Genomic DNA, 13,565 nt, shown 5'->3' on the forward strand with positions numbered 1-13,565 from the left:
GTTCTTCAGTCCCACTGCCTCATTTCAAGTGCTCAAGATCCACACGTAGGTGGTGGCTAGTATGGTGAACAGCACAGGTGAAATGTATTTTCGTCATCACAGAAACTGCTTGTTTGCTTGCTTTCCCCCCTCCCCGAAGTGAGAAGAGGGGGTGGGGGGTGGCAGGCAGGCAGACTCCCGCCCAAATGGGATCCACCCGGCATGCCCACCAGGGGGCAATGCTGTGCCCATCTGGGGCATTGCTCCGCTGCAGCCGGAGCCATTCTAGCACTTGAGGCAGAAGCCATGGAGCCATCCTCAGCACCAGTTTGCTCCAGTGGAGCCTTGGCTCCCGGGGGGAAGAGAGAGAGAGAGAGAAAGGAGAGGGGGAAGGATGGAGAAGCAGATGGACACCTCTCCTGTGTGCCTTGGCTGGGAATCGAACCCAAGACTTTCACATGCTGGGTCGAAGCTCTACCGCCGAGCCAACCGGCCAGGGCCACAGGAACTGCTTTCAACAGCACTTCCCAGTGCCAGGTGGAGAAGGGTGTAGGAATGTTTTAAGTCCAGCAACACACTTTATACACCCTTCACCGTTCACTCAGGGCGCATTGAGATGAATTGAACAAGTCTTTGCCTTCAGGGCCTCTGGGCCAGCTGGGCAAATAGCACACTATCAGCCTTCATCATCACACTGTGGGGTTCTGCCACTTCGGTAAAAGGAAGGAGGCTGGGGAATTGTCTGAAAGGTCTGAGAAGGCTGATTCCGTGTCCCACATCAGATTTTCCTGCTGTGGCCTGCTGTCCCACCACGGAACTGGGGAGCACCCAGACCGTCAGCGGGCTGATACGGGAACCACTAGCCACATGTGGCTTGTCTGACTTTGAGTTCATTAAAAATAAATTTCAGATTCACATCCTGGAGCCCCATTTGACTTAAGTGCTTCCTGGCTCTGCTCACCCCTGCGTTCGCCTTGCACATTGGTTCTTTCTGCAGCTCCCCCGAGACCTTGTAAGAGATGTCACCCTGGGGCGCTTTTTCTCTTGCAGCTAAATGTTGAAAGTAGCAAATAATGGTGACTCAAAGGCAGCCTTCCTTTGGAGGGCTTTGCCAGGTGCATTGACAATAGAGAAAGGGGCCGTGCTTTGCAAGTGGGGTGAGCAGTTGGAGAACTGCTGCCCCCCCCCGCCCGCTCAGGCAGATGGGGGCCGTTCTTGCTGAGGGAAAGCCGCCTTCTGGGTCATCACAGGCAGCTGGCCTCACTGGGAGTCTGGGGGTGGCGGTCCTCCATCGCCCAAGGGAAGAAGGAAAGGTTGATCTGTACTTGGTGAAAAAATAGTCTGGTTGCTTCAGTGAGTATCGGGGAAAATGTTTAAGAAACGGTTGACATGTTTTCTGCAGCAAATGTATGTTAAGAGGCAAAAGGAAGTATTCTGTCAGAGAAGTCAGATGAATAGTTTCCGGGCAGTGAGGAGGGTTCCATCAGAGAGAAGAATGAGATGCAACAGTTCTGTACCCATTTCAGCAAGAAGAAGAAAGAGGAGAAAAAGAGCGCTTAGACTCTAGCCCCAAACCCAACGTGGCGCAGCTCAGGGTCGCTGAACGTTATCCGGGCAGGTGGGCCGCTGACCCCCCCACACCTGTTTGTCCCCTATTTATAGCAGACAAGCCACATTGGGGATTCTAGATAGGAATCTGTCGCTGTTTGCTTTGTACCCAAGTGGCCTGTCCCCATTACTCCCAAGGTCTCTCAGCTATTCTGCCTCCCTTTCCTTGTTTCAAAGCAAGGGCCACAATCTGCAGAGAAGGAAGTTTCCTTCACCAAACCCACCACCCGGAAAAGTGGGAGGGGAAGCTCCTTAAAGGAAAAGTGACTCGGTGGAGCAGACACGGGGCGGGGGGCGGGAGGGGGCACAAGCTTGTGGGCGGCTGAGGGTTGTATGTGAAGCAGTTGGTTGTTTCATTGTGGTTGTTTTGACAGGTCACCAGAGGAGTCGCTCCTCAGAGGGAGGTGGGCTTTGTGTGGCCCTGATGCCTCTGCTCTGTGCTCTGTCTCTTTCTTTGGAGCTGCCTTGTTCCATGGGACACAGGGCAGCTGTCACTTTTTATTTCAGAGTATCTGTGCACACTGCAATGGACATGCCTTCATGTTACTACCCTTAGGAATGGTTAAGATGATATATGTTCTATGTAAATGTTACCACTGTTAAAATTTTTTAACCTGCCAAGCCCTGGCCGGGTAACTCAGTTGGTTAGAGTGTCATCCCGATACGCCAAGGTCGCGGGTTCAATCCCTGGTCCGGGCACATACAAGAATCAACCAATGTATGCGTAAATAAGTGGAACAACAAATCTCTCTCTCTCACCCTCTCCTCTCTCTTCCTTTCTCTCTTTAAAATCAATCAATAAAAATCAAAAAGTAATTTTTTAATTTGCTTTTATATCAGTAGGCAAAAAAAAATTCTTTTCAACAATTTCTGTGCGTTGGAAAGGAGCTTGGGAATCTCCGTCTTGAACCACATGGGACCACGTAGGAATTCCCAAGGCCCCGTCATGTGGCCGCCCCACCAGGGACAGGCTCTCCTGCAGTATGGCACCTCGTTCTGTTGTTGGATGGCTCGGTTGACCAAACTGTGCAGGAAGCCCCCTCCTTGGCAGTAACCCAGCGTGAACACCGCCAGCCACAGGTCCCTGGGGCCTTGAGCTCCTAGGTCACCGCAAATGGTCTGTTTCTGGTTCTACCTGACAGCCCCATCCACTGTCCTTTAAACAGAACAATTCCTGTTCTTTTGGCCACTCTCCACCCTTCACCCTTAGTCACCACGCTCTGAGTACATAGGGGTTTTACTAGCGGGTGGCACCCAGATTTGAACACGGTGACGGGATCTGTACACCATATGAGTGTCTCCCACAGTGACCAGCCAGCGACGGGTTCATTAGGAGTTTTGCATTCATCTTCCCTGCACTTGCACGTGGACGCGTGCCAGATATCTTCAGCCTGGCACGGCCCAGGCTCAGCTTGTCATCTTCATGGCCCAGCCACAGCTCCTCCTTGGGGAAGGGGCCGCAGCTCAGCACTACCCCATTTGCACCTCTTGGAAGACTTTTCTCCCCTCCTCACCTTGTTCATTCTTCCTCCCAAGAGCCTCCTGAGTGGGACCCTCCCTGGCCCGGCACTGCCCCCTGCACTGCCCCGTGCACCGCCCCCTGCACCGCCCTCTGCACCGCCCCCTGCACTGCCCCCTGCACTGCCCCGTGCTGCCACCGCCATCTCTCAGGCAGGGACTGCTGCAGCAGCGTCTCAGTGTCCTCCTCTCTTGGTCTCTCCAAAATCCACCCCCAAGTGTGTGCCATTTCGCTGCTTAAAGACCTTTTCTGGCCTGACCTGTGGTGGCGCAGTGGATAAAGCGTCGACCTGGAAATGCTGAGGTCGCCGGTTTGAAACCCTGGGCTTGCCTGGTCAAGGCACATATGGGAGTTGATGCTTCCAGCTCCTCCCCACCTTCTCTCTCTGTTTCTCTCTCCTCTCTCTCTCCCTTTCTCTCTCCTCTCTAAAATGAATAAATAAAATAAAATAAAATAAAAAAAATAAAAATAAAAAAAAAAGACCTTTTCTGTGCTTTTTCAGATTTCATGCCTCTGCGTTTTTCCTGCTTTGTTTTTTATTGTATTGTATTGTATATTCTTTATTGTGTTTTGCTTAGAATACCTCCTTCTTTTCTCTTTACTACCTATTCAAACTCCTACTAATTCATCTTTCAAGCTCAAGTGCTGCCTCCTCTGCGGAGCCTCCCCCAGCCTGCCGCTGCCCCCCCCCCCCCCCCCCCCCCGACATCTGAGCATGGTATTGTGACTGGATTACTTTTATATTGTTTCTTTAAGCCAGACAGTGAGCTCTTGGAGGGAGAGTGTCCTGTTTATCTCTCCTTCCCCCACTTAATAGTCAGTCTAATAGGGTGGATAGACAGACAAACAGAGGGTTATGTGAAGCAGGACAGGGCCATCAGATAAGGCAGTCTGCAAACCAGTCTGCCAGAACTTTCGTGCCAGTCTGCAGAAGAGTTAACCACCTGCTGTTGTGTGAAGATTATAGACCCAGTGATCTTAGTTGAATTCACTTATGCTCAGGGTGATTTCTGCCTTAGCTATCCCCGAAATAAATCTATATTCACCCGTCCCCAAGCATAAAAAGGTTGAAACCGCTGGTCCAGGGTTTAGGAAAGAGGGGTAGTGAAAGCATCACGCAGGAGTCTCTTCATGGACATTTTCACTTTCTTCAACATTGCTTTTCTTCCGAGAAGAAAATTCTGTTATGGCTCTTGTTTCTGAAACCTATCACACTCATAACTCTGGCACATCTATTTTCTGAGGGTGAATACCTGTTCTGCCTGTGAGCCTGTCTCTGCCCCTTCATTCCTAGGGAGCTGGGGGTGGTCAGTTCCTCCTGGGCTCCTCCAGATCCCAGATGGTGGTGACAGTTTCCTTTCCAAATCCCTCTTCCTCTGACAGGGATCCCCTTCCTGACTCGAGGACAGGCCTCTTGCCTCTTGCTTCTCCTGCCTCCCCAACCCCCCCCCCTTCCTCCAGCCTTGCTGTCTTTGTCCTTGGCTCTCCCTGCTCCGCACAGGAGCAGCCCTGGCTCCACCCACAGACCCCATCTCGCCCCCCTCGCCCCCCAGGTCTCCCTCGTCAGCACTTCTCGGCCGGCCCCAAGGAGAGAGGAAGCCAACGTGGTTTGGCATCTTCACTTCTGGCCTCCCTGTCCACTTCTCGCTGCTTCTCGTCATCTGATGTCCTCCTCACCATCTGTCTGTCCATCCTCCACGCTGAACAGAGCATCCCTCAGCCCACAGGGAACGTCTGTCCACAGTTGATCAGCCAAAAAATACCATCATTTGCTTGATAAATGGCTCTCTCAAAGTAACCTCTTGGGCCCTACTTGGAAAACACAATTGAACACATAATGACTTTAAATATATATATATATATATATATATATATATATATGTATTCAATATGTATGTTTTTTAATAAATATATATACATTTAGTACTGTGGGCTGCTTTAGATATATGGGAGTGTTTTATATGGAAAAGAAAAATGCTTTCAAACCTTGGATGATGTAATCCACACATTAAAAATTTAGAAAAATAATAAATGTAAAATACATTAGAATTTTACTGAAATCAGCCTGTTCTCTCCTGCTTTGTCACCTTGCTCTTCTGTTTCACCCTTTCCATTGCTGTCACCCCCCAGAGTCTTCTAGACATTTGAAGTGTGTATGCTACTTGCAACTTCTTCATATTAAAGGTTCAGGTCCACCCGCAGAACTGCACGTGGCGTTTTTTAAAACCGTGTTTGACTCGACTCTGCCACTAGGGGGTGCTCTTGTAAACATTAAAATTGAGCTGAGTTGCCCTCCATGAGAGAATTTTTTTTTTTTTAGCTTTAAGTAAATTAAAGTTTCATTCATTTTTATTCTGAAAACTTAACCACTGGTATACAGCTTCAATTCCATAAATATCTTCTCTCTGAAATGCCTTGCCATTCATAACACCCTTCCCTCAACTCGAAACCCATAAGGCCAAACTCTTCTCTTGGTTATAGCTACATTCCTACATTGGTCTGGAACTGACTTTTTATATTCAGGTGAATTGGAATTGTGACTCATTCTGTATGACTATGATACAAATTTTATATTTAAAGTAAGCTAATTTGAACTTGCTAGGAAACAGAGAAGCCCTAACTGAATGAAAAATTCATGGGTACGAGGCAGCAGCAGCTGTCTCCTGTCTCTTTCACTGCATGTCTTCATCTGGCCATCTCTCCCATCAGTACCCCTTGTGTATAGAACGGGAGGAAAACCGCATGTTCTGTGGGCTTCCAGAGGCCCCTGTTGCTAGGCCTGTGGCTCTGGAGGGGATCTGGTGTGAGCGTGTGTTTGACGTAGAGAAGTTGAGTGTCCTCGATAGTGACGGCCGAGAGGGCTACACCCTGTGGCCCTGTGCTGTTGGAGACCACGTGGTGTGTGTCGGGGAGTTGGGGGATGTCTTAGGGGAAGACTTAGCGTGGTCTGGAGAGGGAAAGAGGTGCTTGGAGACTCCTGTCCATCAGACATTGGACTGTTAAGTGAGGGGAAAGCTGTGTGACCTTGGGCGAGTTGCTCAGTCTGTCTCAGCGACAGTTTCCTCATTGATGAAAGGGGAGTTGGACCAGATGGCCATGGAGGCCTGTTAAGTTTGACTAGTTCTATAATTCTCTAAGATAGTGCCGTCCAGTAGGACTTCCCATGATGATGGAAATGCCTTATACCTGCGCTGTCCAGTACAGGAGCCCTTAGCAATGTGTGACTGTTGATCATTTTTGAAATGGACTGGTACGATTGAGGAACTTTCAGATCTCAGTTTATTTCCTTTAAATAGCCTCATGTGACTGGTGGCTGCCATATTGGACGGCACCAGCTCTGAGATACAGCAGGACCCATATTAGAGAAAGGTAAACATATACTCTCAGCACAGGCAATTAGTGGATGTCATGGGCAAATAATGCTGAGTAGGATTAATATAAATTGCCCTGAATGTGCAGCATTCATTCCGTTTCCTTTGGGTAGCCACGAGCTCTGTGAAGTAGAGATAAGAGCAGGATTGAGACAGAAGGAAGAACACTTCCAGAAGGGATGGAGACGTGCATCTGAGTGAGCGTCAGCGACCAGACCCCCGGAGAGCTGGCACCTTCCCTGTCATCCTTCTTTCTCTTTTTTTTATAATATTTATTTATTTATTTATTTATTTTAGAGAGAGGAAGGGGGAGAGAGAGAGAAAGAGAAACATCAGTTTGTTGTTTCACTTATTTATGCACTCATTGGCAGATTCTCGTTTGCACCCTGACTGGGGAATGAACCTACAGCCTTGGTGTATCAGGACAATGCTCTAACCCGCTGAGCTACCCAGCCAGAGCCCTATCACCCTTCTAATGCAGCTGGGAAGGGAGCTGAGTGTCCAGCAGCTCCTCTATCTGCCCTGTCCTTCTGCCCCGTTTCCCAGAAACTAAAGCTGGTGATATTTAGGCCAAATGGGGACAGAGGGGGCCCGTAGACTCTGGGTGAGCCAGAGCCCTGAGGCTGATCTTTGGAGCTCTCCTAAGGTTCCAGCAGTTTGTGTCAACTGTGGGATGTCAGGCCTGAATAGTTGGTAGCGTTTGCTCTGATAAAATATTAATCCAGCTATTGAAACGTCTCCTCCTTCCCCGTGATGAAGGAATACACCCGAGAGCAATCCAGCTCAAAGCTGCCTGACCCAGAAGTCCTCCAGTTCTGCGTCTCCGTCTTCAAATGCTCCAGGCTCCTGCTCCCCGGACGGCGTGGATCAGCAGTTCTTAGAGGACTTCCACAGGGTGACCAAAGCGGACTCCACTGAGGACTCCAGCCAGTACTACTGTGACAAGGTGAGTGAGCTCAGGTCCTGCAGGGCTGAAGTAGCCAGGTGACCCACCCAGGCTTCCTGGTGCAGAGGCACCTGGTGGGTAATGAAGAAAATGTATTCTTTCCGACCACTGGAGAGGGAGGTAACATAATTGACCACTTTCTTTCATTTTCCAGAATGATAATGGTGATGGCTATTTAGTCTTGATCCGTATCACACCAGACGAAGATGGGAAATTTGGATTTAATCTAAAGGTATGTCGTATGGATTTATAGTGAAGTTTTATGCTCTGAAGCAATCTGTAAATGACATTTTAACTTCCGCTGGAAGCATGCCACATGCCTGAGGCTGTGCAAGGAACCGCTCAACCCCCAGAATTGGGAGTGTTGTTATGTGGCCATAGCAGCTGCCTCATACCAGTGCCTGTTCTGTGCTTGCTGTTTGCTGTGTACTTCTTTATATCACCTTACTGGGTTCTAGCCAGTGAAGTTGGCATTTTTAACCCTATTTTATCTATGTATCCTAAGGCTCGGAGAGATGAGGGCCCACAGTTTGTCAAGCCGATGTACCCCCGAAGAGGGGTTATTAAGAAAGCCCCTCAGTATTGCGAAGCTGATAAGAGAGAACAGGGGTTCAAGTTGCAGGACCACTACCCTCCTTTCCTGCCTCTAGGCAGGGTCTGCAAACTGTGGCCCAGGGGCCACATCCCACCTGTTTGTGCAAATAAAGTTTTATTGGAACACAGCTACACCCATTGATTTGCAACTGGTTTATGGCTCCTTGGGCATCTTAGTGGCAGAGCTGAGCTTTTCAGCAGAGCCCTCTGTCCCCCAAAGCCTAAAATATGTATTCTCTGGTCCTTGACAGAGAAGGTTGACGAGCCCCTACTCTGGAGCTGGGTAAGGGTGGGTGGTCTTTGCTGCCCCCCTCCCACAGCTGCTGTCACTCACTCCTGCCCTGTAACCCCAGAACCTCCTGGTGACCTGATGTCCGAGGTCAAAAGTCCTCACAGCGGGTCGCCTTGTCTGTAGCTTGTCGTCCCCACAGGAAACCCCGTCGGGCAGCACTCAGAGGTCGTGCCTTGGGAGTCCTTCTCCCGGAGTAGTTTGCATTTTATTCCAGGGGCTCGCTTCCCCCGAGTGCACCTCAAGTTCATGGCATGTGGGGGTGGCAGTAGGGGCTTTGGAGCAGTCTTCTGGTCAGCCCTCCAGACCCAGAGGGTTTGGGAACCCTGTCATTCGAAAGAGTGCTGCCCCCTGGCATTAGAACAGGATAAAGTGAAGTCGGACCCTCCCCTGTGCCAGAGAGCTGCATGTCTTTGTCACTGTCAACGACTCATGTGGGTTTTTTTTTTAATTCCATACATTTATAGGGAGGAGTGGATCAAAAGATGCCTCTTGTGGTGTCAAGAATAAACCCGGAGTCGCCTGTAAGTGCACGTGTTCCATTACCCCCCCACCCCCATTTGCTTTCCAGTCAACTTAACAGATGTCTGTTTCTGTGTCCGGTTTCTCTCTAGCCAGCAGCAAAGAGGGTGTGTAAGTGCGTGCGTACAGGTGGGGGGAGCGGAAGAGCAGAGCGCACGTTTCCCAGAACCTTGCTGCTCAGTGTGGTCCCAGAGCTCCCGTACCCCTACCCCCACCCCCGGGAGCTCACGAGAAATACAGATTCTCAGGCCCCGCCCCAGACCTCCTGAACCAGAACCTGCATTTTTTTTCTTTTTTTAATCTTATTTTTATTAATTTTAATGCAGTGACATTGATGAATCCGGGTACATATGTTCCGAGAAAACATCTCCAAATTATTTTGACATTTGATTATGCTGCGTACCCCACACCCAAAGTCAAATACTGCATTTTTAACAAGCTCCCCAGGTGGTGGATGTGCCCATTCACATTTAGAAGTGCTGCCCAAGAGAAGGAAACTGCGGCACAGTGTGCTGTTCTGCTCGCCCAGAGTGGGCACGTGGACCCCGTGCCCCCTGCACCCTGCAGCCCTCAGCCCTCCGCCCAGAGTGGGCATGCGGACCCTGTGTCCCCTGCACCCCGCACCCTGCAGCGCTTAGCCCTCTGCCCAGAGTGGGCACGTGAACCCTGTGCCCCCTGCACCCCGCACCCTGCAGCCCTCAGCCCTCCGCCCAGAGTGGGCACGTGGACCCCGTGCCCCCTGCACCCTGCAGCCCTCAGCCCTCTGCCCAGAGTGGGCATGTGGACCCCGTGCCCCCTGCACCCTGCAGCCCTCAGCCCTCCGCCCAGAGTGGGCACGCGGACCCTGTGCCCCCTGCACCCCCCAGCCCTCAGCCCTCCGCCCAGAGTGGGCACGCAGACCCTGTGCCCCCTGCACCCCGCAGCCCTCAGCCCTCCGCCCAGAGTGGGCACGCGGACCCTGTGCCCCCTGCACCCCCCAGCCCTCAGCCCTCCGCCCAGAGTGGGCACGCGGACCCTGTGCCCCCTGTACCCCCCAACCCTCAGCCCTCCGCCCAGAGTGGGCATGCGGACCCTGTGCCCCCTGCACCCCGCACCCCGCAGCCCTCAGCCCTCCGCCCAGAGTGGGCACGTGGACCCTATGCCCCCTGCACCACCCAGCCCTCAGCCCTCCGCCCAGAGTGGGCACGCAGACCCTGTGCCCCTACACCCCCCAACCCTCAGCCCTCAGCCTTCTGCCCAGAGTGGGCACGCGGACCCTGTGCCCCCTGCACCACCCAGCCCTCAGCCCTCAGCCTTCTGCCCAGAGTGGGCACGTGGACCCTGTGCCCCCTGCACCCCCCAACCCTCAGCCCTCAGCCCTCCACCCAGAGTGGGCACGCAGACCCTGTGCCCCCCGCACCCCGCAGCGCTTAGCCCTCCGCCCAGAGTGGGCACGTGGACCCTGTGCCCCTGCACCCCCCAGCCCTCAGCCCTCCATCTCGGTGTTCTCGGCAGGTCATGTGCTTGTTCACAGCACTGAGCACCTGTCACTGTGCCTCCTAAGGAGGGAGCAGTGTGAGGGCTTTCCTCTTGAGTAGCCCATCAGCTGGCTGTTTACTTCTTACGGCTCGTGGCCCCTCCCTAGTAAGGAGGCTTGCCTCTTACCCTGGTCCCCCATTCACTGCTCCCGTGACGGCGTCTGCCCGCGGTGCTGTGCTTGCAGTCTCTCCATTGTGAGATGGATAACCAGCAGGGTTAGCTGACAGATCACTTCCCAGCAACCCGTCTAGAATACAACAGATCGGACGCGTCCCAGTCATTGCGTTACATTAATGAGTGCAGGTGGCGGCCCTCAGAGACATGGCATTCGTGGTTTTCTGAGCCTCGTTCTGAAATGTCCCCTAGCTTACTTAACCTTCTGAGCAGCACTTCGTTCAAATCCCACGACCAGTTGCCCCCGTCGTCGTAGTGGTGGGTGTCAGAATAATGATGATGGCACTTGAGGGAGAGCCGGAGAACTTGACTGTGGTCTCAGGTGTCTGGGCTCAGAGCACGTCAGCGTCCCCCCCCTCCCCCCAGGACTGTGTTATGGTAACCAGAGAAACTCACTTCCCCTCCCCCCCACTCAGGCGGACACCTGCATTCCTAAGCTGAATGAAGGGGATCAAATCGTGCTAATCAACGGCCGGGACATCTCAGAGCACACCCATGACCAAGTGGTGATGTTCATCAAAGCCAGCCGGGAGTCCCACACGCGGGAGCTGGCCCTGGTGATCAGGAGGAAAGGTAACAGCCGGGAGTCCCACACGCGGGAGCTGGCCCTGGTGATCAGGAAAGGTAACAGCCGGGAGTCCCACACGCGGGAGCTGGCCCTGGTGATCAGGAGGAAAGGTAACAGCCGCCCGCGGAGGAAGAGCCACCGGCCGCTGCCCTAGCCAAGCGGGGGCCCTACTCGCCCTTCTGTGGTCTTGAAAATGTTGAGCTTGTAGCCAGTGTTTGAAAAATCAAGAACAGTCCCATAACAACCTAGATGTCTGACTTCTCACTTGAAAAATTTGGAGGCCTCCCCACAGGGAGCCCCGCCCCTCGGGGCCAGGCCTCTGGGGGTGGGCAGCACCCACCACCCCCTTGATACACAGGGCCTGTCACCCCCTCCTTTCTCCCAGGCCCAACTGGCACACAGCACTCCCCGCTCCTGGCTGCCTGGCCCTGCAGGCATTTGCATTTTCAAACCTTTCTGGAAGGATCAGGTTATACTTTATTCACGTGCATTTGGGTTTGTGGAGGGAGCTGCCTCTGGGTGGTCCCCACTCTGCCTCCCACCTGTTAGGGCCCTGGAGCAAGTTTCGTGCCCAGTCCGTGTCTCAGTTTCCTCTAATGTAAAATGAGGAGAACAACAGCCCCTCCCTCACGGGGTTCTTAGGAAGGTTCTGCCTGACGTGTGGCGGGCGTCTGAAGGACAGCTCTGTTGAGCACCGTTACTGTGCTCGTTGTTGTTGTCATAAAACAATAAGCCGAGTCCTTGAGCGCTTCTGCCCAGCTTCAGAACAGGGAAGGAAGATGCACCGTGTGACTCAGAGCCCTGGCCCTACCTCTCCACACTGGCCTTACAGGCGAGTGGCACGGCGTCCCCACCCCCGACACACACACCTGCCTGCCTCTGTTCCCACTGCCTCTTCCAGCCCAGAGCCCTCTGCTGTCAGCTCCCCTCCCGCCTCCTCGTGAGGCCTGACCGGATCTTCCAGATCCCCACCTACCCGTTCCCACCAGATCCCAGCACCCTGCTCGGCACACAGTAGGTATTCAGGTGTGGCAGTGGCTGATGTCTGTGGAGCACCTGTGAAGTACCTTGCACTATGCTAATTGCTTTAAGCAAGTACCGTCTCCAATTCTCATAACACTATTATACTGTTAGTATTATTATCTGCATGTGAGGAGAGTCACAGAGAGCCTACGTCAGTTGCCCCGGCAGCTCTGTGGCTGGTAAGACCACAAGGTAGTAGGGAACAAAGGAATCTGGCCATGGGGACCGGGCCCCTCTGCCGCACCATGCGCCCTGTGGTGAGCTGGCCTCATCTGTACAACGGGGACAGTGACTCTTGTTCAGGACTGTGAGGATTCAGTCCAGCTCCTGCAGGACAGTGTACAAGTTGTTATTTTCCTTTCCTATTATCTTGAAGGCAGTAGGGAGCCAGTGAAGGCTTTTGAGTGAGGGAGTAGCATCCCCTTCTGAGTGGAAGGGGAAAATTCAGAGAGGCTCCTGAAGTTTCCAGTTGGGGAGACTGGAGAAGGGGGTCACAGTAGGCGGGAGGAGGCACGTGAGGCTGGGGAAGTGTTGCGCAGGTGTGGGACAAGGGGGTGTTTTTATTCGTAAGTAGTCTGATGTGAAGGGAGCATTCCTACTGAAGAGGGAGGTCTGCAGCGTAGCGCAGGGGAGATGTCAGGGCCGGAGGTGTTTACTGCGGAGCCTCCCACCTAAGCCTGGCCAGGAGTGCGAGACAGACTGAGTTCTGTGGGACGATGCTGTCATGGACGGCGTGCCGGACCTCACACTAGCGCCCTGAACGTACCTGTTTTAAAGGATCAAATGAAAAGGAACCGAGAAGGGAGAGAGGGGATGGGTAGAAAAACCAGGTCAGAGTGAGCAAAGAGAGAAGGTGTTTTCTTTAAAAACATCCTTTCCGTTTACCTTTGGCCACAGCCTCTGAGTACCAGACCCCCTCGTGAACAAACCAGAAGAGTGTGTCATCTTGTATAATCCTCACATACCGAATCATTCAAGGAGTAGTATCTTTGGTGAAAACGATCACTTTACACTTAATCATTTAATAAGATCTTTGAAATCATCCGCATTCAGGTGTCCTGAGTGCCACTTTGGGGTAGGAAACCCAGCACCAGAGCGCTGCCACATAGCCAGATGCACCCTCTCTTGCCCACTACAGCTGTCCACTCCTTTGCTGGTATCAAATCGGACGATGAGCTGAACCAGCTTTTCCCCGAGGCCATTTTCCCTGTGTGTCCGGAGGGTGCAGACACTCTGGAGGGATCCATGGAACAGCTAAAGAAGGGCCTCGAAAGTGGGACGGTGCTGATCCAGTTCGAGGTAAGAGAGCCCGAGGGTCCACCCCACGGCCTGGGCCCCCGTGCCTAGGCCGGCTGTTCAGGTGCCGCTGAATGAGACCACTTGGGGGCCTGTGCTCATCGCCGAACACAGGAGGGGCTCTGAGCATCACGGTGGGAGAGCGGGCCCGGAAAGCA

At 52.8% G+C, this 13,565-nt stretch overlaps 1 protein-coding gene across 12 annotated transcripts in view; it reads left to right on the top strand.

Moving 5' to 3' along the window:
- Positions 1-13,565, top strand: part of PTPN3 (protein tyrosine phosphatase non-receptor type 3) — a 111,924-nt gene that overhangs the window by 73,856 nt on the left and 24,503 nt on the right. For all 12 annotated transcript variants that reach the window (XM_066256564.1, XM_066256560.1, XM_066256562.1 and 9 more), the window contains 5 exons: positions 7,237-7,423; positions 7,578-7,655; positions 8,774-8,830; positions 10,937-11,093; positions 13,250-13,410. In XM_066256564.1, the coding sequence (XP_066112661.1) occupies positions 7,237-7,423; positions 7,578-7,655; positions 8,774-8,830; positions 10,937-11,093; positions 13,250-13,410 (640 nt within the window). The remainder of the gene's footprint in view (positions 1-7,236; positions 7,424-7,577; positions 7,656-8,773; positions 8,831-10,936; positions 11,094-13,249; positions 13,411-13,565) is intronic.

Source organism: Saccopteryx bilineata, chromosome 2 (genome assembly GCF_036850765.1).
Source record: "Saccopteryx bilineata isolate mSacBil1 chromosome 2, mSacBil1_pri_phased_curated, whole genome shotgun sequence".
NCBI lineage: Eukaryota > Metazoa > Chordata > Mammalia > Chiroptera > Emballonuridae > Saccopteryx > Saccopteryx bilineata.